This window comes from Dreissena polymorpha, chromosome 4 (genome assembly GCF_020536995.1).
Source record: "Dreissena polymorpha isolate Duluth1 chromosome 4, UMN_Dpol_1.0, whole genome shotgun sequence".
NCBI lineage: Eukaryota > Metazoa > Mollusca > Bivalvia > Myida > Dreissenidae > Dreissena > Dreissena polymorpha.
Genome location: NC_068358.1, coordinates 111,469,764 through 111,493,881, shown reverse-complemented (window position 1 = coordinate 111,493,881; position 24,118 = coordinate 111,469,764). Strand labels below are relative to the sequence as shown.

At 36.8% G+C, this 24,118-nt stretch overlaps 1 protein-coding gene across 4 annotated transcripts in view; it reads left to right on the top strand.

Moving 5' to 3' along the window:
* LOC127875897 (unconventional myosin-Ie-like) overlaps positions 1–24,118 on the top strand; it is a 69,997-nt gene that overhangs the window by 35,600 nt on the left and 10,279 nt on the right. For 3 of the 4 annotated variants that reach the window (XM_052420641.1, XM_052420642.1, XM_052420644.1), the window contains 17 exons: positions 113–309; positions 1,373–1,540; positions 2,013–2,183; positions 3,265–3,431; positions 5,383–5,464; positions 6,353–6,459; positions 8,762–8,860; positions 9,062–9,206; positions 9,667–9,781; positions 10,644–10,813; positions 13,121–13,180; positions 13,812–13,897; positions 17,692–17,841; positions 18,186–18,334; positions 19,112–19,228; positions 19,553–19,709; positions 22,106–22,129. In XM_052420641.1, coding sequence (XP_052276601.1) covers positions 113–309; positions 1,373–1,540; positions 2,013–2,183; positions 3,265–3,431; positions 5,383–5,464; positions 6,353–6,459; positions 8,762–8,860; positions 9,062–9,206; positions 9,667–9,781; positions 10,644–10,813; positions 13,121–13,180; positions 13,812–13,897; positions 17,692–17,841; positions 18,186–18,334; positions 19,112–19,228; positions 19,553–19,709; positions 22,106–22,129 — 2,164 coding nt within the window. The remainder of the gene's footprint in view (positions 1–112; positions 310–1,372; positions 1,541–2,012; positions 2,184–3,264; positions 3,432–5,382; positions 5,465–6,352; positions 6,460–8,761; positions 8,861–9,061; positions 9,207–9,666; positions 9,782–10,643; positions 10,814–13,120; positions 13,181–13,811; positions 13,898–17,691; positions 17,842–18,185; positions 18,335–19,111; positions 19,229–19,552; positions 19,710–22,105; positions 22,130–24,118) is intronic. The other variant, XM_052420643.1, reaches the window with a different exon arrangement.

Genomic DNA, 24,118 nt, shown 5'->3' with positions numbered 1-24,118 from the left:
GATGATGATGAGGAGGAGGAGGAGGAGGAGGAGGAGGAGGAGGATTTTGCTGCCAATAATCATGATCATGATATTGATAATTATTATGATGACAATTTTTTTTCCACCACAGTTCTAGAATACCCAGCTTACCTGTTTGGAATACGGCAAGACCTTCTGCAGTCCAAGATTACAAGTCGTAAAATGGACAGCAAGTGGGGCGGCAAGTCAGAAAGTATCGAGGTCACACTCAATGTGGAGCAGGCAGAGTTCACGCGTGACGCTCTTTCGAAGGCCCTCTACTCTCGCATGTTTGATTTTCTAGTGGAGGTAAGAGTTGTTGAACTTGGTTTTAAGATTTGGTGGTAATGTGGATCTTTAAGTACTGGGAAATTCATCATATGTACACAGTGACTCCAATGTAACACTGACAACGGGTCTAAGCCATATGACAGGGTTATAAACGGATCCGTGTTAGAAGTTCTGAGCTCATTTACTGCCATGTTGTGTTGTTATTTGCCAATACATGCATATAAACCGTACCATGTCGAGAACTGTATAAATAGTGCTTTTCTAACATGAATTTATATTCATAATCCAATATAATTAAAACATAAATTAAGAAGTGTTTGGCAAATGTTAAAGTTTGACGCAAACAAACCAACCAACAAACAAACCAACAAACAGACAGGGCAAATACAATATGTCCCCCAGTATAGACTGGATTTAATAATTTCATAAACATATGTTTAATAATTTCATAAGCACAAACATACGCCATTTTTTAGAAGTGTAAAGTGTACAGTGCAGTATGGGACAGAGGTTTCATGAGTCAATGTTCAGATTTAATTAAAACAACCAATGAATGAGTGAATTTAAATTTGGATTAAATGTAATATAATACAAAGCCATGCTTTATTGAGTTATACACAGTCATGCAAAAAGCGAGTTTCCCTTGGACTTTTTTTAAACTGGGCTGAAATTAATGTGAATTTCTGTTAACAATTACCTGCGTTTGCATGTAAGTAAATCGTCTGCATTACTTGTTTCATCTCTCATCGATTATAATTATACCCCCACAAACAAGAGTTAGGGGGGGTATATAGGAGTGAGCTTGTCTGTCTGTCTGTCAGTCTTCTGTCTGTCTGTTAGTCAGTCCATATTAAGTGTCCGCACTCTAATTCTAGTTGTTTTCCTCCGATCTTCACCAAACTTGGTCAGATGTTGTAACCTAGATGATGTCTAGGTCAAGTTTGAATATGGGTCATGCCAGGTCAAAAACTAGGTTACGGGGTCACTTAGTGCGTTTTAAGTTAAGTTCTTAAGTGGCATGACACAAAGCTGTTATACAGATGCATGTTCCGGTATTAAATTAATTTTCCCTTTGTTTTAGTTGGTGAATAAAGCCATTAGGAAGGAGAAAGAAGAAATCAACATCGGTATTTTGGACATTTACGGCTTTGAGATTTTCCAGAAAAATGGGTTTGAGCAGTTCTGTATCAACTATGTCAACGAGAAGTTACAGCAGATATTCATTGAGCTCACTCTCAAGGCAGAACAGGTAACACTCAACTAAACCCTTTGCATGCTGGGAAATTTGTCATCTGCTAAAATGTCGTCTGCTGAATTTCTAAAAATAGCATTTTCAATCATTTTTATCAAAAAATAATATAGAAATAGCAAACAGTTTGGATCCTGTTTTGGATCTCATCTGGATCCAAACTGTTTGCAAAGGCCTTCAGAATTCGGTTTGAGCACTGAAAGAGTTCAAACATGCTTGGGTGACTCTTGTGAGCTTATAGAATAAGTAAAGTGTTAGATTATTTCCTGTGTTTGAAGTATACAAACTGTGTTTATTTTGTGCATTATCAATTTTAAATAATTTTATCACAATAATAGTAATACCACTTTACTGCGATAAAGGGGTAGGTATATTGGAATGATCATGGACTTTAGTCTGCCCATCAATCTGTCTATAGAAACATACTTGTCTGTTTAAATTCTTCAATCTCTGTGGTCTCCATGGATTCCAGGAAGAGTATGTGCAAGAGGGTATCAAGTGGACACCAATCGACTACTTCAACAACAAGATAGTGTGTGACCTCATAGAGAGTAAGAAGCCTATCGGGGTCATGTGCGTCCTTGACGACGTGTGTGCAACGATGCATGCAGTGTCTGAAGGGGCAGACCAAACTCTCTCACAGGTCAGAAAAGGGGATGTTCCTTTCAAGCTTCATAACCCTTTGCATGCTGGGAAATTTGTCGTCTGCTAAAATGTCGTCTGCAGAATTTCTAAAATTAGCATTTTCTTCAATTTTTTTTCAAAGAATACTATCAGAATAGCAAACAGTTTGGATCCAGATGAGACGCCACGTTTTGTGGCGTCTCATCTGGATCCAAACTGTTTGCAAAGGCCTTTAAAATTCGGTTCCCGCACTGAAAGGGTTAAGAAAAACATTTCATTACTCCTCGTTCTTGGAAAACTGGTCTTAATTCATGTGTGTAAAGTTTCATCCTAGAATAGCCTGTGCAGTCAGTCGGCGCAGGCTGAATGGGGACGACTCTTTCCACTGGAATTTTTCATTTGAAGGAAGTATTTTTAACAAAAATGTTTATGTGGAAAGTGTCATCCCTGTTCAGCATGTGTGGACTGCGCAGGCTTATCTGGGATGGAACTTAACACACATGCATTCAGCCCAGTTTTCCTAAAACCAGGCTCCATTAATTATATATTTACCCAGGATTTGGGTAATCTAATGCCTGATGTATCCATCGCAGATGATGTTAGACATGCACAGTTTTTCTGCCAAGGGTAGTCCTTGAAGAAAAACAGTCTCAATATAACTATAACAATCTTTATGTAAACAATGCTGTATATTAATTTCCACTATAAAGTGTGTATAATGAGTGAACAAACTAATGTGATATTAAAAAAAATATATGATGTATGTGGTTTGTTGGAAAACAGCACTTAATGTAGATCCCAGATGTAGTTTTTTTTATCCACCCCCCACCACACACACACTCAATTTTAGAGGGTTTTTATTGGAGTCATGGCGAGAGGTTTGCCTTGGAAAATATTCTTTATGAATTTACGTTAGGAGTTGTCCCAGATGAGCCTGTGCAAACACTTTCAACTTTTATAGGGTTTAATGTATAAAACCTAATGCTTCGTTGGGCAGCCATTAGCACTACAACAGTTTGCACAGGCTAATCAGAGACACCACTTTCCCGTTTTATATTGTTAAATCCTTATATCAGATGTTGTTTTTTTCTTGCTCCCAGAAACTGAATGCCGCAGTGGGCAGCAATGAACATTACAATGGTACCAATATCGGCTTTGTCATCCACCATTACGCAGGCAAGGTGGAGTACTTCGTGGAAGGGTTCTGTGAGCGCAACAGGGACGTCCTCTTTATTGATCTGATACAGCTCATGCAGTCCAGCGATAAGTGAGTCTTTGCCGGAGTCAAAGTCTTTGATGAACGAACTTAATTTATGTGCATAAAGTACATACTGCACATGCTAATCAGGGATGCTACTTTCTGCTTAAACTGGGTTTTCACTTAGAATAGGCTTCCTTTAAACAATCAATACTATCAAAGCGGAGAGTTTGGTCTCTGAAAAGCCTGTGCAGACTTCACCGGCTAATCTAGGACAACACTTTAGGTGCTTGCATTAAGTTCATTAAAAAAAAAAGATGCTCAGTAAGTAGACAGGGTCTGGTTGTTTCAATATTTGATCATTGGTAAATGATAACTATTGTATATTGGCTAACATGCATATGAGCACAATGCTCTGTGAAAAGGGGGTTTAATGATACTTTTCGTTTCTAGAAAGTCTGACAGGCTAATCTGAGACGACACTTTACACACATGCATTAAACCCCCTTTTCACAGAGCACAGCTCATAAAAAATTTGATAATCTTTGGTGAATATATCCTTGTCCTAACTATTTTTAAATATTAACTAGATCTGATGAGTTTCTCCTCAAAGTTCAAGCAGTAAAATACAAATTTTTGTTTGAAACTATCACCACTATTAATATTATCACAGTATAATTTTTGAATGACTAGGTACAGTAAGGACAGTTACAAAAGTTTTGTTGCTTACAGCTCTTTCAATCTATCCCTGGTCCACTGATTCATGGTTCGCAATTTTTTTTGACGGCTGTGTTTGTTTTAGTTGTTCATTTACTGTCATGAACATGTGCATTTATCATCCTATAAATATGAGGTTGATATACATCAGTAGATTACATTTAATTATATGGACTAGCGCATTTAGTTTTGTCAAAGTGTTTTGATTGGCTAAGCTTGAACAGGAAAATTGTGAAAAGGAGATAAAATGACCTTTAAAAACTGACATCGTTGTTATGATTTCTATCAAAACTGCCACTTATGGGTACAAATCAAGACTGATAAAATGATATCATGTTAATGTAGTTGACTTAAAAGGGACAGTCAGTTCCATATTGATCTGAAATAGTGAACCACATTCTGAGAAAAGGGGGCTTGATGCATGTGCCATGTACTCAAAGTGTGGTCCCAGATTAGCCTGCGCAGTCTGCACTGGCTTATTAGGGACATCACTTTCAGGTGTTTAGGATTTGTGTGTGTAAAGAACGTTGTTTCTAAACAAAAATCCAGTCTAGGCAGAAAGTGTTGTCCATGATTAGCCTATGCAGACTGCGCAGGCTAACCATGGATGACACTATGTGCACACACAGGCCCAGTTTTCTCAGAACGAGGCCCATGTATGCCTGACCTTGAAACAGTTTTAGCTTGTACAGAAACGTGAAGAAGATACTGTGTGTTTTCTCCTGTGCAATTGAAGTCATGAACAAAACTGATTACATAAAGTAAAATTGTGAGATGAATTGGTTGCTTTACGACATCTTTTTATATATTGTCTTTTGATTTTGATGTTAATTATGATATACCACAAATCTGTTGTGTTTATTCAGCTCAATGTTATTCAATATTTGACTTTCATCTTTGGCTCTATGTGGAATAATAAGTCTATTATTTGCTATGTCATGAGGTATTTAATATAGCATGTAAGGTAATAGTCATGCATCTTTTAACAAGTTTTATTTAACCATTTACAACTTAAGTACGTATTTAACCATTTACAACTTAGAATCGTATTTGTACTCTTTTGTAGTCCCTGAGAAAATTAAATTTAATGTAAGACCTTTGTCCTAAATTCAAGTTTTACAGGCTTCATTTCTAACCCTTTGGTACTGATGAACAGCAAACAGCATAAAACCTGAACAGACTGCGAGTTACTCTCAGGCTGTTCTGGTTTTATGCTGTTTGCTCATAACCATTTTCACTTTGCTTCTGAGTGGGAAAGGGTTAAAAGAACTTTTAATATTGGGTTTTATTGAATATTTTTCAGTGACTTTATAGTCAAGCTCTTCCCAGACAGTGTAGATGCCATGACCAAAAGCCGTCCGACAACAGCTTCAACAAAAATCAAGGTTAAGTGTTCAAAGTCACGTCCAAGCATCATTATGTTATACTTGAGCTGCACTCCAATAGGGGTTAATTCGTGTGGGTTAATTATTTTCTCAGATAAGCCTGTGCAATCCGCACATGTTAATTATGGACGACACAATTGGCTTAACCTGGATTTTGTTTTGGAAGAGACTTCCTTTAATTTTAAAATACCATTAAAGCCAAAAATGTCCTCCCTGATTAGCCTGCGCTGACTTCACAGGCTTATTTGAGACAACACTTTTTGTACATGCATCAAGCCCTGTTTGAGCAAGGCTCATTTGTCTGTACAGATTTCTTCTGAGGATTAATTATTCCCTAATTATCCCTGAGGATAATTTAGTAGATTATCTTTTGTTTTACAGAATGAGAAAAAATTGGGATCATGTGTTAAATTGGTTCCATACAGTAGCCGTTCCTATGGTGCAAATGGAATTTAGGTTAAATCAGAGGAAGGACATGACCACTGTATGCAATTCATACAGATTTTTGCTAAAGGTTTGAGTAATTTTGTCTCTATTAGGTTTGGGCCTGTTTTCTCAACACTCTTTGAATATTCTTTTAAGAATAATGGACTACATTTGCTTTCATTTATTCTGGAACAGCCATAACTTAAAAAGTACTTAAGATATGGTTTATGAAACTCAATACTTGGAAGCAGGACCCTATGGTATATATGCAGCACAAGCTGCTCTGTTATGCATACAACCCTGTGTTCTCACTCACTGTATTTTGATTGTACATGTGTATATTTGCAGTCTCAAGCCTTGTGTTCTCACTCACTGTATTTTGATTGTACATGTGTATATTTACAGTCTCAAGCCTTGTGTTCTCACTCACTGTATTTTAATTGTACATGTGTATATTTGCAGTCTCAAGCCAACAAGCTGGTGGACACTCTGATGCAGTGCACACCACACTATATCCGATGTATCAAACCTAACGAGACCAAACGACCCAAGGACTTTGAGGACAGCAGGTATATGCTGGGAACTGTAGGCGGGTTTCTATTAACCTTGTTTTAGGAAAACTTAACTTAATGTATGAGTTTTAAGTCTTGTCCAAGATTAGCCTCTGCAGTCCACACAGGCTAATCAGGGACTACACTTTTTGCTTTTATGGAATTTTTTATTTAAAGGAAGTGTCATCTCTAAATTCAAATCCAGTCTAGCTCTTTCAGTGCTGGAACCGAATTTTGAAGGCCTTTGCAAACAGTTTGGATCCAGATGAGACACCACAGAATGTGGCGTCTCATCAGGATCCAAACTGTTTGCTTTTCTGATAGTATTCATTGAAACAAAATCGAAGAAAATGCTTATTTTAGAAATTCAGCAGACAGCATTTTAGCAGACGACAAATTTCCCAGCATGCAAAGGGCTAGGCAGAAAGTGTATTCCCAGATTAGCCTGCGCTAATTTCACATGCAAATCTGGGATGACACTTTTTGCACATGTATAAAGTTCAGTGTTCATAGAATGAGGCTCCTTTATCATTTTAAGATCCATTAAGCCTTCATAGATGTCAATTGAAAGCCAAAAGGTCCTATCAGCATATTGCCAAAGTATTATGATAAGCCTTTATGGCTTTTACCAGATAACTTACCTTTGAAAGTCAACATTGTGTATCTGCACTTCTGCTAATAAGTCTTATGAGCCCTTTTTGCTTTAAACCTTTACCCACTTATTAGCAAAGTGAAAATGGCTATGTGCAAACAGCACACAACCAGAACAGCCTGTAAGTAACTCACTGTCTGTTCTGGTTTTATGATGTTTGCTGCTCATCAGTATCTAAGGTTTGGAGGTGAAGCCTTTAAAAAGTGAATCTAGTAGGAAAGGTCTTTAATTAAATATATTTTTCTAAGAGACTACTAATTCGGTAAAATATGTTTCTAAGTGGTAAAGTGTAAAGAAACAATATGGCTGATGATATTTCTAGCCATCAAGCATTTTACCTTAATGTTGCTGGTAGTTTTTTACATCATAATAGTGGACATCACAGCTCAAATGTAACAACAATTTTCAATGATCAATATTTGAAGATTATAATATGTTTGAAATTGAGAGCATTCTCAACATTGTCAATGATATGTTTTTTATTGCCCCGAAGGAGGGCATAAAGAGATCGCACTATCCGTCTGTTGGTCTGTCTTTCCATCACACTTTTGCGTTTAGGTTTTGAAAAATGCTCATAACTTCTATGTCGCTTCAGATGTAACCTTCATATTTGGTATGCATGTGTATATAGACAAGACGTTTCCATGTGCATCAAAATTTTGACCCATTTGACCTTTACCTTTAACTTTGAACTCTGTGTTTAGGTTTCAAAATTTTGAAAAAAGCATTTGTATTCCAATGGAGACAGCTCTTGTTTTATTCCAAATCTATAGTTAATTTTGTAATCAAATGAATGGAATGTACATTTAAAAAATGGCAACCTAAGTAGATTGCATAAAACACTTGTACTTAATTGCATCTTGTCAATGAATAAGTACAACTATGAGCATTTAAATATTACTCACTAACAAATGTCTTACTACACAGATTTCAGTAGAGATATTTATTTTTTTTACAGTGATTTGCACATGCAATTGCATGCCATAATTTGTTTTAGTAAAAAGTGGGTAATTACATGAAAATTGCAGGACTTTAACTTCATGGCAGGACACATCAAACTTCCTTTCAATTAAGTCCGTAGTGCATGCTATACATAAACCACTTGAATTGTGGGATATGTTTCTACAGACCTTTTTTTAAATGTTGGAAAATTTAGAGTGTTAATAAAAAATTATTCAAAATCCATAGAAAAATGAAGCATCTACAAAAGTGACATGAAAATAAAGAATGGCAGACAAGTGTATTGTTAATTTCGATCATTATGGTTGCCTGTAAATTACCCATATCTGTGTTAACATTAGGTGTAGCAGAAATTACAAACTAACTTCTGTTTGAAGATATCTCAATAGAAATTGTATTTCAAATGATGAGAAGATGAAAACATACTTGCCTTTCTTCAGGAAAGTTTGGCTTTATGCATGTCATACACTTTTGTTCCAGATTAGCCTGTGTAGTTTGCACTGGCTAATCAGGGACAAAACCTTCAACCTGGATTTTTGCTATACAAAATACTATTTTGAATGAAATATACCATTCAAGGGGAAAGTATTATCTATGATTAACCTATGCGGACTGCACAAGCTAATCTGGGATGACACTGTAGGCGCATGGATTTAGCCCAATTTTCATACAGAGAGGCTCATATGGAGGCGCTTGTGTTGTTTCCAGGGTGAAACATCAAGTTGAGTACCTGGGTTTGAAGGAGAACATTCGAGTCAGACGTGCTGGATTTGCATTCAGGAGAGAATTCCCCAAATTTATGCGGAGGTAATACCATTGCATTAGTTGAAATGGCAGAAAATCTAACAAACGTGTCAGTAGGTGTCTATCTTATTTGTAATTTCACAAATACGTAAAAGGAAAAGGCGTTTTCATTATAAATGTTAAAATGATCATTAAATAAAATAAAGTTCTTAATTCGCGAGCTGGTGTGCACCTATTGTTACCGCTGTTCTCACACTTTCCCAGATACGCCATTTTGACCCCGGAGACGTGGCCCCAGTGGACAGGGGACATAACTCGAGGTATACACCACCTCATGAACTCTGTCAACATGGATAAGGATCAGTACCAGCTCGGCAAAACTAAAGTCTTCATTAAGAACCCAGAGTCGGTAAGTAATTATTTGCTCATAGAATGCTTAACCCTTTCCCACTCAGAGGCATTGTGAACAAACAGCGTAAAGCCAGAACAGCCTGCGAGTAACTCCCAGTCTGTTCAGGTTTTATTTTGTTTGCTTCTCATCAGAATTATGGGTTGGAAATAAAGCCTTTGAAAGTTGAATTAAGTAATAAAGGTCTTTTCTTAAATTTTACTTTCTAAGGGACTGCAAATGCGTCAAAATACGTATTGAAGTGGTAAAGGGTTAATGTAGCTTATTTTACTTTTTACGCATATGCTCATATGAATTTTTGTACTTCAAAAACTGAATTCTCTATGCCAACTGTTGTTTTGATGTTATTATGCTATGTGTTGATATTTTCTGACATTAAAATTGCAAAAAAGTTATTTTTACAATTTACAACCTTTGGACTTGCAGCCTTATAATGCCATTGTTTTTATTTTCACATCAGCTGTTCTTGCTAGAAGAAATGAGGGAGCGAAAATTTGACAGCTATGCTCGAGTTATCCAGAAATCATGGAGGAAGTATCATGCTCGGCAACAGTACTTCAAACAGAAGGAAGAAGGTAATATATCTAATGAGGTATGCCTGTATTGTAGTTCAGTTATCAGTTATTGTCCCCTACCGATGAAACTGGAGGGGAATTATGGTTTGCCCTCTGTCTGTCAGTCTTCATATTTTTTCATGAAACTTGAAACATTGACAGATGGCAATATGGAGATTATGCACGTCATTTCATTTTGTTCCTACGTCAAGAATTATGGTTGCTATGGCAACAAATAGACTAGAAATATTGCTGAAAATGGTGGATTCTGCGATAACTTTATAAGTTTTACATATTTTTTCATGAAACTTGAAACATGGACAGATGGCAACATGGAGATTATGCACTACATTTTTCATTTTGTTCCTACATCAAGAATTCGGGTTGCTATGGAAACAAATAGACTAGAAATATTGCTGAAAATGGTGGAGTTTCACTAGTAGGGGACCATTTTGCTTGGCAATAGTCTTGTTTAAAACTTGAATCTAGTAAGAAAAGTCTTTAATATAATGTCACTTTCTAAGGGACTACAGATGCGTCAAAATACGTATCTAATTGGTAAAGGGTAATCATTCTTAGGGTATCAAAGCACTGATGGGATTTATTAAATGTTATATATGAGCAGCACTCTGTGAAAAGGGGGTTTAATTCATGTGCGTAAAGTGCTGTCCCAGATTAGCCTGTGCAGACTGCACAAGCTAATCAGGGACAATTTTTTCAGCTTCTATAATATTTTTCTTAAAGAAAGTCTCTTCTTAGCAAAAATCCAGTTTAGGCGGAAAGTGTTGTCCTTGATTAGCCTGTGCGGACTAAGGGACTACATAGGTGCAGAATGCTTATTTGAGCGATTCAAGGTGTTCATTATGATTTTGACTTGTTTCAGCCTCGGATATTCTGCTGAACCGCAAAGAGAGAAAGCGATATAGTATCAACCGCAATTTTGTGGGCGACTACATAGGCATGGACGAGAATCCAGCATTGCGAGCTCTCGTGGGAAAGAGGGAGAGAATAGAGTTTGCAGACACCGTCAACAAGTATGACAGACGGTTTAAGGTAGGGGATAATTTGGTTGGTTTTGAATGAGTTTTGTTGGATGTAATGTTCTTGCTTTGGGAAAATGGGGCCTAATGCGTTTATATTAAGTGTCATCCCAGATTAACTTATGGAGTCTGCACAGGCTAATCAGGGAAGAAAGTATTTTCTTAGCAAAAATCCAGTTTAGGCGGACAGTGTCATCCCTGATTAGCCTGTGCAGACTGCACAGGCTAATCTGAGACGACACTTTATGCAAATGCATTATACCCCTTTTTCAAAGAGCACGAATATAGTGGATTACAACATGTTTTGTGGGGGCATCGGTGTCTTTGACACATTTCTATTTTTAAATTCAGAAAGAAAAAAAATCAATAAAAAATAATTGCAATGAAAAACTTTTTGGCAACATTACCTTGCTTAACAAGATGGAAATAATTTAAATGGCTATTCAGGCTTATTGTGTGATGACATTTTTTTATAGGAAATTTAATAATATATTTATGATCTAATCTGTAAGTAAAATAACACTAGAGCTACCTATTTTATCCACATTTGATAGTTATAAAAAAAATACAGTAAATATTGTGTATGACTGTGAAAGGATTTTAATGTGTCAGACTTGTTGGTTTAAATTGGTTTAAATCTATTTATTTTAGCTTCAGTGTTTTTTTTTCACAAATAGGGAAATGGTGGCGGGGCCCGGCCAAAGGGAAAAACCCCGCCGTTTTTTAGGAAAAGGAGAAAATTAAAAATCACTCTTAAATATATATCAATGATTTTGTCAACATTAGTTTCAGACAGTTCAGCCTTCATGCGCAGTCTCAGTTTTCCTACCCATCTAGCCATTTTGAGTCTAATTGGGATTTTTTAATCGATAAAATGGCAAATTTGAGCATTTTTAGCTCACCTGTCACAAAGTGACATGGTGAGCTTATGTGACCGTGTGATGTCCAGCGTCCGTTGTGTGTGAGTGCGTCCGTCAACAATTTGTTTGTGTAGACAGTAGAGGTCACAGTTTTCATCCAATCTTTATGAAATTTGGTCAGAATGTTTATCTTAATGAAATCTGGGTTGGGAATGTATTTGGGTCATCTGGGGTCAAACACTAGGTCAAAAGCTAGGTCAAATAATACAAAAAACCTTGTGTAGACAATAGAGGTCGCAGTTTTCATCCAATCTTTATGAAATTTGGTCAGAATGTTTGTCTTGATGAAATCTGGGTTGGGATTGTATTTGGGTCATCTGGGGTCAAAAACTAGGTCACTAGGTAAAATAATAGAAAAACCGTCAACAATTTGTTTGTGTAGACAGTAGAGGTCACAGTTTTCATCCAACCTTTATGAAATTTGGTCAGAATGTTTATTTTGATGAAATCTAGTTTGGGATTGTATTTGGGTCATCTGGGGTCAAAAACTAGGTCACTAGGTCAAAAACTACGTCACTAGATCAAAAACTAGGTCATTAGGTCAAATAATAAAAAAAACTTGTAAAGACATTAGAGGTCACAGTTTTTATCCAATCTTTATGAAATTTGGTCAGAATGTTTATCTTGATGAAATCTGGGTTGGGATTGTATTTGGGTCATCTGGGGTCAAAAACGAGGTCACTAGGTCAAATAATAGAAAAACCTTGTGTAGACAATGGAGGTCACAGTTTTCATCCAATCTTTATACAATTTGATCAGAATGTTTATCTTGATGAAATCTGGGTTGGGATTGTATTTGGGTCACTTGGGGTCAAAAACTAGGTCACTAGGTCAAATAATAGAAAAACCTTGCATAGACAGTAGAGGTCACAGTTTTCATCCAATCTTTATGAAATTGGGTCAGAATGTTTATCTTGATGCAATCTGGGTTGGGATTGTATTTGGTTAGTCAGGTGAGCGATTCAGGGCCATCATGGCCCTCTTGTTTATCAATAAAATAGACCAAATTGGAATTTTTTTATCAACAAATATTGACACAATATAGATGCATCAGGTCTTTTCCTGGTCATTTGGGGAAAAATGAAATTCATATGAAAAGTCCGCTGCATGAGGTGGGAAAAACTAATTTAATATAACTCTTTATAATAATTCAAAATCATATTAATTTTTATATACTTTGTTAGTTGTTTATGAAATTAATTTAAGATATAATTTATCATTAGAGAGTTCTGTCTAAAAAAATTAGCAGGTTTCTACATAATATAGCCCCTTCCAGAGTAAGACTGTTTCAATCTCAAAACATGACTTTCATTAATTATAAAAAGATGTTACTTTTACTTTGGGTGACTTTTTTTTACTTCAGGTTACTTCTTTTACTTAGGGTTATTTTTTTGTTCCAGGCCACCAAACGAGATCTCCTGCTTACTACACAGAATATTTACCTAATTGGCAGAGAAAAGGTACATTTTGATGACTTGTCTTAAAATCACCAGGTTTTAAGTGATATGCACTTTGGTACTAGCTGGTTTGATGCGTATGTACAAAGTGTCGTCCCAGATTAGCTTGTGCTTTCCACACAGGGTAATCAGGGACGACACTTTCTGCCTAAACTTTTTTCTAAGAAGAAACTTCCTTGATATGTAAAACAAATGCAATAGAAGTGGACTGCACAGGCTAATCTGGGACCACACTTTATCCTCATGCATTTAGCCCAGTTTTCCCCTACCAAGACTCACATGAAGTTTTAACCAATCATTTCATATTTAAATGTTAACCTTTTTCCATAAAAATTGTCATACTTGTGATTTTGAGATGTAGCTTTCAAGAGACTAAGCTCGTCAGCTCATGTCGTGTTTACTTTGATTTATTTTAGTACAGTTTCATAAAAGCCTTACTTTGTAATTACCCAACTTCAAGACTGTGTGAACTTGTCTGTTATTAAAATTTAGCAAAATTTTGACCCTGTCTATTTGAGTGGTGTCAAAGAATTGATAGGAATGATCTGTAGGATCTCCTGTTTTCAATGCAGACACCATAATGGCTTCAGCATCGCTAGCGGTATTGTCAACAATAGTTCTGTGCTGTTTTCAGATCAAAAAGGGTCCACAGAAGGGTCAACTGGTGGAAGTTGTGAAGAGACAGCTGCCCCTGGAGCAGGTCCAGTCAATAGCATTTAGGTAACACAACACAGGGGCTGTTCAGTCTATTTCATTAAGGTAACACAACCCAGTGGCTGTTCAGTCTATTTCATTAAGGTAACACAACCCAGTGGCTGTTCAGTCTATTGCATGTAGGTAACACAACCCACTGGCTTTTCAGTCTTTTGCATTTAGGTAAGAACCAAATTGGCTGTTCAGTCATTTGCATTTATGTTACAAAACCCAGTGACTATTTGGTCTATTGCATTTAGGTAACAAACCAAATGGGCTTTTTAGTCTATTGCATGAAGGTTACAAAACCCAGGGGCTGCTCAGTCTATTGCATTTAGGTAACACAACCCACAGGCTGTCAAGTCCATTTCTTGAAGGTAACACAACCCAGGGGCGGTATAGTCTATTGCATGAAGGTAACACAACGCAGGGACTGTTAAGTATATTGCAATTAGTTAACACAGCAGCTGTTCAGTCGATTGATTTAGGTAACACATTCCATGGGCTATACAGTCTATTGCATCCAGGTAACAACGCTAAGGGTCTGTTCAGTCTATTGCATTAAGGTAACAAACCCAAGGGCTGTTCAGTCTATTTCATTTAGGTAACCTAACCCAGCAGCTGTCCAGTCTATTGCATTTAGGTAACAAAACAAAGGGGCTTTTCAGTCTATTTCATTTGGGTAACCTAACCAAGCAGCTGTCCAGTCTATTGCATTTAGGTAACAAAACAAAGGGGCTTTTCAGTCTATTTCATTTGGGTAACCTAACCAAGCAGCTGTCCAGTCTATTGCATTTAGGTAACAAAACAAAGGGGCTTTCCAGTCTATTTCATTTGGGTAACCTAACCAAGCAGCTGTCCAGTCTATTGCATTTAGGTAAAAAAACAAAGGGGCTTTCCAGTCTATTTCATTTGGGTAACAAAATCCAGGGGCTGTTCAGTCTGTTAAATTTAGGTAACAAACCAAAGGGCTGTTTAGTCTATTGCCTTTACGTAACACATTCCAGGGGCAGTTAAGTCTAGTGCATTTAGGGAACACAACACATGGGCTGTTCAGTCAATTGCATTAAGGTTACACAACCCGGGGGCTCTTTAGTCTATTGCATTTAGGTAACAAACCCAATGGCTATTCGGTCTTTTGCATTTAAGTAACAAATCAAACGGGCTGTTCAGTCTTTTGCATGAAGGTAACAAAACCCAGTGGCTGTTCAGTCTATTGCATTTAGGTAACACAACCCACAGGCTGTCAAGTCTATTGCATGAAGGTAACACAACCCACAGGCTGTCAAGTCTATTGCATGAAGGTAACACAACCCAGGGGCTGTTCAGTGTATTGCATGAAGGTAACACAACACACGAGCTGTCAAGTATATTGCCTGAAGGTAACACAACACAGGGACCACTCAATATATTGCAATTAGGTAGCACAACCCAGCAGCTGTTCAGTCTATTGCATTTAGGTAACACAACACAGGGGTTGTTCAGTCTATTGCATTTAGGTAACACAACACACGAGCTGTCAAGTATATTTCATGAAGGTAACACAACACAGGGGCCATTCAGTATATTGCAATTAGGTAACACAACCCAGCAGCTGTTTAGTCTATTGCATTTAGGTAATACAACCCATTGGGCTGTTCAGTCTATTGCTTTAAGGTAACACAAACCAGTGGCTGTTCAGTCTATTGCATGAAGGTAACACAACACAGAGGCTGTTCAGTATATTGCAATTAGGTAACACAACCCAGCAGCTGTTCAGTCTATTGCATTAAAAGGGCCTTTTCACAGATTTTGGCATGTTTTGAAGTTTGTCATTATATGCATTATATTGATAAATGTAAACATTAGATATAAAAAGCTCAAGTAAAAAATCAAAAATAAAATTAAAAAAGGAAAAAAAAGGTAAGCCTCAGCAGGGCTCGAACCACTGACCCCTGGAGTCCTGAAGTAAAAGTAGTACCCACTTTGACCACTCAGCCATCCTTGCGGAAACAATGACAGATGTATTTTATATTTTATATAAGCAATCCTGGTAGTTTCACAGAATATAACGACAACAACAGAACTCTCCAAATTATTAATTCCTTTAGCGTTGCAACGCTTGATTATTTTCGGGTTTTTAAATCGTCACAAAATGCATATAATGGTTATTTTAGAGCATGGTAAATGTTCAGTATTACTGTTTCCTCTCAAATATCATAACTAAAACGAAAATTTGCGAATCTGAAACAACTTTTTTCAATTTTGTCAATTTACCTAAATGTGAAAAGGCCCTTTTAAGGTAACACAACCCATGGGGCTGTTCAGTCTATTTCTTTAAGGTAACACAACCCAGTGGCTGTTCAGTCTATTGCATGAAGGTAACACAACACAGAGGCCGTAAAGTATATTGCAATTAGGTAACACAACCAAGCAGCTGTTCAGTCTATTACATTTAGGTAACACAACACCCGTTCAGTCTATTGCATGTAGATGACACATCCCAGGGGCTGTTAATTCTATTGCATGAAAGTAACACAACCCAGGTTTGTTAAGTCATATAGATAACAGAACACAGCCCCTGTTCAGTGTATTGCATTTAGGTTACACAACCCAGTTGCTGTTCAGTCTATTGCATTTAGGTAACACAACCCAGTGGCTGTTCAGTCTATTGCATGAAAGAAACACAACCCAGGGTTGTTCAGTCTATTGCATGAAGGTAACACAACCCAGTGGCTGTTCAGTCTATTGCATTTAGGTAACACAACACGGCCACTGTTCAGTTTATAGAATTTAGGTTACACAACCCAGTAGCTGTTCAGTCTATTGCATTTAGGTAATACAACCCAGTGGCTGTTCAATCTATTTCATGAAAGTAACACAACCCAGGGTTTTTCAGTCTATTGCATTTAGGTAACACAACCCAGGGGTGTTCAGTATATTGCATATAGGTAACACAAACCAGGGGTGCTCAGTCTATTGCATGAAGCTTACACAACCCAGGGGTGTTCAGTCTATTGCATGTAGGTAACACAACCCAGAGGTGTTCAGTCTATTTCATGAAAGTAACACAACCCAGGGTTTTCAGTCTATTGCATGAAGGTAATACAACCCAGGGGTGTTTAGTCTATTGCATGAAGGTAACACAATCCAGAGGTGTTCAGTCTATTGCATGAAGGTAACACAATCCAGGGGTGTTCAGTCTATTGCATGTTGGTAACACAACTCAGGGGTGTTCAGTCTATTGCATTTAGGTAACACAACCCAGCGGCTGTTCAGTCTATTGCATTAAGGGAACACAACCCAGGGGTGTTCAGTCTATTGCATTAAGGAAACACAACCCAGGGGTGTTCAGTCTATTGCGTGTAGGTAACACAACACAAGGGCTGCTCCAATGTTTAATAGTTAAGCAGTGGACAGTTTTAAGAAATATTCAATATTTTGTATCAGATACTTTACCATTTTTTACCACCCATTTTTGCTATGGATTTCAAACTAGATAGAAAGTATTGATAAAACAGCAAATACAGACACCCATGGTTTAACTTCATACCAGTTGCAGTCTACCAAACTTTTTTTAACAAACTTAAGTTCATACGGCTTATTCTGCATTTACATCATCATACAAAATGTCATTATTTAGCAATCTTCTACAAGAAACAAGTAAAATGAAATTATTAAAGGTTTTGTAAATTTCTTTCCATATTCAACTGATTGTTCCCCAATTGTTTAATTATTTTACTTGCGATTTTACAAAAGAATCTAATCTGGTCAAGATCTAGTACAAAAACATCATAACTGTGTTGCATGGAAGTATTAATAATACATTCACTTCCTTTCAGTACTATGCAAGATGACCTATTTGTTATGAATATACAGAACGACTATGCTAGCGTGCTAGAATCAATCTTCAAGACAGAGTTCCTGTCCTTGTTAACAAAACGTTACAAGGACAAAACTGGGAAGGAACTCCGATTGATATTTTCTGACAGGTAGTAGGATGTCACATTTGATTTGATATGTGTTCAGATGTCTGAATTAAAAATTTGTTTTGAACTTTAACTGCACAAAGATGTGTTTTAACCATTTCCCACTCAGAAGCAAAGTGAAAATGGCTATGTGCAAACAGCATACAACCAGAATAGCCTGCGAGTAACTCGTAGTCTGTTCAGGTTTTTTGCTGTTTGCTGCTCATCATATCTAAGGGTTGGAAATGAAGCCTTTAAAACTTAAATCTAGTAAGAAAGGCCTTTAATTGAATTTAACTTTCTAAAGGACTACAAATGCGTCAAAATACTCAGTGGTAAAGGGTTAATAACTTGCCATTTTGTTGCAGTATTGATTTTGGTGTGAAGAAGGAGGGCTGGGGAGGTGGTGGGTCAAGGATGATTAAGTTCGTGAGAGGTCAGGGAGATGTGGCCGTGTTCAAGGTGTCCGGCAAGACCCTCACAGTGTCCATAGGGTCTGGATTGCCCAAGGATTCCAGTAAGCTTTTAATATTTCTTGATTTAATTTTAATTTGAAAATTGTATCTCTCTGTGTATTCACCATTAGCTAATAAGCTTGGGAAATGGTTATAAATGTTTGGTTTAAATTGTTCGTCTTAATTTGACATGCAGACATGACATCCCATCTTTTATATCACACACTAAACAGAAGCATTCAGTTTTTGTGATGTTTTGTAAATTCTTGTCTCAAATGGAAGATTTTTTTCTTTGCAAAACAGAAACTAAACCAAGTTGTCTAACTTATATACTTGTGAAGTAGCTGCTTAAGTTTATTGTCTCAATTGTTATTTGTAGAATTATAGTTATCACTAGTTTATGTATTGAAATTATTATGCCAATATTTTGTGAACAAAATGCTTTTGTTACGGATGATGAGAGATTTGTTTGCTTTGTTTCAGGATACCGGAATATAATGGGTCGTGTTTTGAGAAAACTGGGCATAACGCATGTGCGTAAAGAGTTGTCCCAGATTTGCCTATGCTAATCAGGGACAACACTTTCCGCCTACTTCATTTATACGAAAAATGTCATTAAAGCAGAAAGTGTCGTCCCTGATTAGCCTGTGTGGACTGCACAGGCTAATCTGGGATGACACTTTACGCACATGCATTTAGCCCAGTTTTTTCAGAATGCAGCTCTAATGCTTTAGAATTCATTTTCTTGTTGAACTTCAATATTGCTGGATGACTCTCTGTGAGAATTTGACTATAAATGTTACCAAGGTTACCAGTTTGTTGTTGTCTGTGATTCCCAGGACCTAGAAGATCAGCCCCGATGGTCAGTAATGGCGGCCCTGGCAACAGACGCCCGTCCCGGATAGCGCCGTCCCGACCTGCCCCCTCATTCCCAGCACCTTCCATACCAACAACAGGTAAGGGCATGTTTAAGTATTATTACAAGATTGGTGCTTACATATGCAATTATTTGTAACTTCTCAATATAATTATTAGCAACTTTGAAAAACATCACAAAAGGAAAAACATTTAATTATTATTGTTTATCTGATAATTTGTATCACTTACAGAATCATACCTAAGTAAAACAACAGATTTATCGGAGAAATTCACATTCTAGTCAGACAACCGCGCAATTTTATCTTTGGATTTTTAGTTGTTTTATTGATGCTATTCTACACAAATATTGCATCTCATTATGAAATGTGAAAAGCAAGGGTTTGTTTCCAATCAATCTCTAGCCCCACCTAGCGCCCGAAAAATATCCAAACAGCACAGCGTGGAAAAGGCTCCATCGCTCCCAAGGCAGGGTGCCCATGTGATGGCGAAGAAGATTCACAATGCAGTTGAGATGCGAAACAACGACTTCATGAAGGTGCCTGACTCAGGACAGTCTGGGTAAATATGCAGGCATTGCCAAGCTGGTTGTTATATAACTTCTTTGAGGTAGACACTTAGATGTACACTGTTTGTTTATATTCCAGCCTCTTAAGGAGAACTGGCTTAATGCATGTGTGTAAAGTGTGGTCCCGCATAAGCTTGTGCAGTCTTTACAGGCTACACAGACAACACTTTCTGCTTGTATGGAATTTTCTGTTTAAAGGAAGTCTCCAGTTTAAGCAGAAAGTGTTGTCCCTGATAAACCTGTGCGGACTGTTCATGCATTAAGCTAGGTTTTCCCATATTAATGTTGATAAACATTGAAAAATAAATTTGAAATATAGTCATTATAAAGTATAAAATAACAAAATAAAGCTTTCTTCTAGTAACTTCCTTCTATGTCATAATCTCTTTGTTGTATAAATGTATTCTAGAATGTGTGGGTCTACTTACTATGTCATTCATGTAACTTCTTTATATTGATAATCAAAATATCACTAAATCTGTCATGTAAATAGCCTGCTAATATAGCCATGCTCTGTGAAAAGGGGGTTTATTCCATGTGTGTGAAGTGTCGTCCCAGATTAGCCTGTGCAGTCAGCACACTTTAGGCACATGCATTAATCCCCTGTACACAGAGCGCAGCTCATATAGATATTGGTTACCCTTCACAGCATCTTAGGTTGTATTAATAGGGTAGGACAGTGGTAAACTATTGGTTACCCTTCACAAAGCATCTTAGGTTGTATTAATAGGGTAGGACAGTGGTAAACTATTGGTTACCCTTCACAGCATCTTAGGTTGTATTGATAGGGTTGGACAGTGGTAAACTATGGGTTACCCTTCACATAGCATCTTAGGTTGTATTGATAGGGTTGGACAGTGGTAAACTATTGGTTACCCTTCACAAAGCATCTTAGGTTTTATTGATAGGGTTGGACAGTGGTAAACTATTGTTTACCCTTCACATAGCATCTTAGGTTGTATTGATAGGGTTGGAGAGTGGTAAACTATTGGTTACCCTTCACAGCATCTTAGGTTGTATTGATAGGGTTGGACAGTGGTAAACTATTGGTTACCCTTCACATAGCATCTTAGATTGTATTGATAGGGTTGGACAGTGGTAAACTATTGGTTACCCTTCACATAGCATCTTAGGTTGTATTGATAGGGTTGGACAGTGGTAAACTATTGGTTACCCTTCACAAAGCATCTTAGGTTTTATTGATAGGGTTGGACAGTGGTAAACTATTGGTTACCCTTCACATAGCATCTTAGGTTGTATTGATAGGGTTGGACAGTGGTAAACTATTGGTTACCCTTCACAAAGCATCTTAGGTTTTATTGATAGGGTTGGACAGTGGTAAACTATTGGTTACCCTTCACATAGCATCTTAGGTTGTATTGATAGGGTTGGACAGTGGTAAACTATTGGTTACCCTTCACAAAGCATCTTATGTTTTATTGATAGGGTTGGACAGTGGTACACTATTTGTTACCCTTCACAGAGCATCTTAGGTTGTATTGATAGGGTTGGACAGTGGTAAACTATTGGTTACCCTTCACAAAGCATCTTAGGTTGTATTGATAGGGTTGGACAGTGGTAAACTATTGGTTACCCTTCACAGAGCATCTTAGGTTTTATTGATAGGGTTGGACAGTGGTTAACTATTGGTTACCCTTCACAGAGCATCTTAGGTTTTATTGATAGGGTTGGACAGTGGTAAACTATTGGTTACCCTTCACATAGCATCTTAGGTTTTATTGATAGGGTTGAACATTGGTAAACTATTGGTTACCCTTCACAGAGCATCTTAGGTTTTATTGATAGGGTTGGACAGTGGTAAACTATTGGTTACCCTTCACAAAGCATCTTAGGTTTTATTGATAGGGTTGGACAGTGGTAAACTATTGGTTACCCTTCACAGAGCATCTTAGGTTTTATTGATAGGGTTGGACAGTGGTTAACTATTGGTTACCCTTCACATAGCATCTTAGGTTGTATTGATAGGGTTGGACAGTGGTAAACTATTGGTTACCCTTCACAAAGCATCTTAGGTTTTATCGATAGGGTTGGACAGTGGTAAACTATTGGTTACCCTTCACATAGCATCTTAGGTTTTATTGATAGGGTTGGACAGTGGTAAACTATTGGTTACCTTTCACAAAGCATCTTAAATTTTATTGATAGGGTTGGACAGTGGTTAACTAAGCTTTAATTCTTAAAAGTTGCAATTTTCATGCAATTGTAATAGTTTATTTTGTTTAAACCAGGAGAAAAACATGCCTTTGCTATGTTATGTATTTGTGGAAAGTGTGAATGGTGGTCTTTTACAGGCTCTGCGTGTTATTATTATGTTAAATTGTGTCCTCTAACCCTGTACACATATATAATGTATGTTTGTTTTTACAAGCCAAACCAGATCTCAAATACAGAAGTAAGTTGATGTTGTGTTCCGCTTTTATATTTATCCCACCTGAGCACTTCAGGTGAGCTATTGTGATCACCCTTTGTCTGTGGTCTTAACCCTTTTCCCCATAAGAAGCAAAGTGAAAATGGTTTTTGCAACCAGCATAAAACCAGAACAGCCTGCGGTTTTATGCTGTTCACTGCTCATCAGTTTATTAAGGGTTGGAAATGAAGCCTTTAAAACTTGAATTTAGTAAGAAAGGTCTTTAACTTTCTAAGGGACAACAAATACGTAAAAATACATATCTAAGAGGTAAAGGTGAAATACATATCTAAGTGGTAAAAGGGTGAAATATGTATCTAAGTGGTAAAGGGTGACATACATATCTAAGTGGTAAAGTGTTAAATACGTATCTAAGTGGTAAAGTGTTAAATATGTATTTAAGTGGTAAAGGGTTAAATATGTATCTAAGTGGTAAAGGGTTAAATACGTATCTAAGTGGTAAAGGGTTAAATACGTATCTAAGTGGTATAGGGTTAAATACGTACCTAAGTGGTGAAGGGTTAAATACATATCTATGTGGTAAAGGGTGAAATACATATCTAAGTGGTAAAGAATTAAATATGTATCTAAGTGGTAAAGGGTTAAATATGTATCTAAGTGGTATAGGGTTAAATACGTATCTAAGTGCTAAATGGTTAAATATGTATCTAAGTGGTAAAGGGTTAAATACGTATCTAAGTGGTAAATAGTTAAATATGTATCTAAGTGGTAAAGGGTTAAATATGTATCTAAGTGGTGAAGGGTTAAATATGTATCTAAGTGGTAAAGGGTTAAATATGTATCTAAGTGAAAAAGGGTTAAATACGTATCTAAGTGGTAAATAGTTAAATATGTATCTAAGTGGTAATTGGTTATCTCAGGCGAGCGCTTCAGGCCCATGATTGCTGTTTTGTTGTGGGTTGGACTAACAGAGGCAGTGTTGAAAAAAGTTGAATACACAGTTTGGTAAAGATATGTGATTATAACATATGAATACTTTTCCTTCGAAAATATATGTAAGTCATTTGTAAAAGTCTACGATTGACTTAGTTTTTGGGCATAATTACGCCTGGAAGTGCATTAACGGAATAGCTGGTAAAACTTTTTTTTCAATGTTGGCCTTGACTTAAAGCTTTCTGGCTTTTCTGGAAACCATTTTCTTGTCCTCAAATATAACAAAATCTGCTTGCATACATTGAATGGCTTACAATGAATCTTTATATATTAACTTTATCAAATTGTAATTATTTTAACTACAAAATTTATCAAAGTTAATACATTTTAACTGTATTCTGTGAAAACTGGCTATGTTAAATAAAATTTCTAAGTTTGAAATGTGATATAAATATATTAAACAAAAATTATCATTGGATATTAGCATTGTATCAACACTGAGGTATGAATGGTAGTTTCCTTGTCTGAGATGTTCAGACTAAATATATAAACTATTGAGGGGTTCAATATCCAGCTAATTTGAGGCTTTCTAAGGTACTATTAAAGTTTAGTCAGTTTATGATATAACATGATTTAAAACTCCTGATACATTCAAATGTCATGTCGAAAAAAAACTCTAATATGGGAGCATGTATACTGGCTCTTTTGACTGCCTCAACTTAAGTTAGATCTTGGCTCCGCCACTGTATATAATATGAAGTTGTTTCTATGTATGCAAGCAGATTATAATTTTCTGCACATAATTGTCAACTGATATATTGTTAGCAACTACTTTTGCTGTTCTTTTGCTGCCATTGCAATATGTCATGAAATAAGAACATCCTTTTAGCCACTGTTGTGTTAACTAGTATTCCTCAAATTCATCTATGTATTCATTATGCATCCATGAAAAGAAAATCTATTCTGTAAGATATATATGGGACACACTCTGTGAAAAGGGGGTTTAATGCATGTGCATAAAGTGACATCCCAGATTAGCCTGTGAAGTCTGCACAGGCTAATCAGGGACGGCAGTTTCCG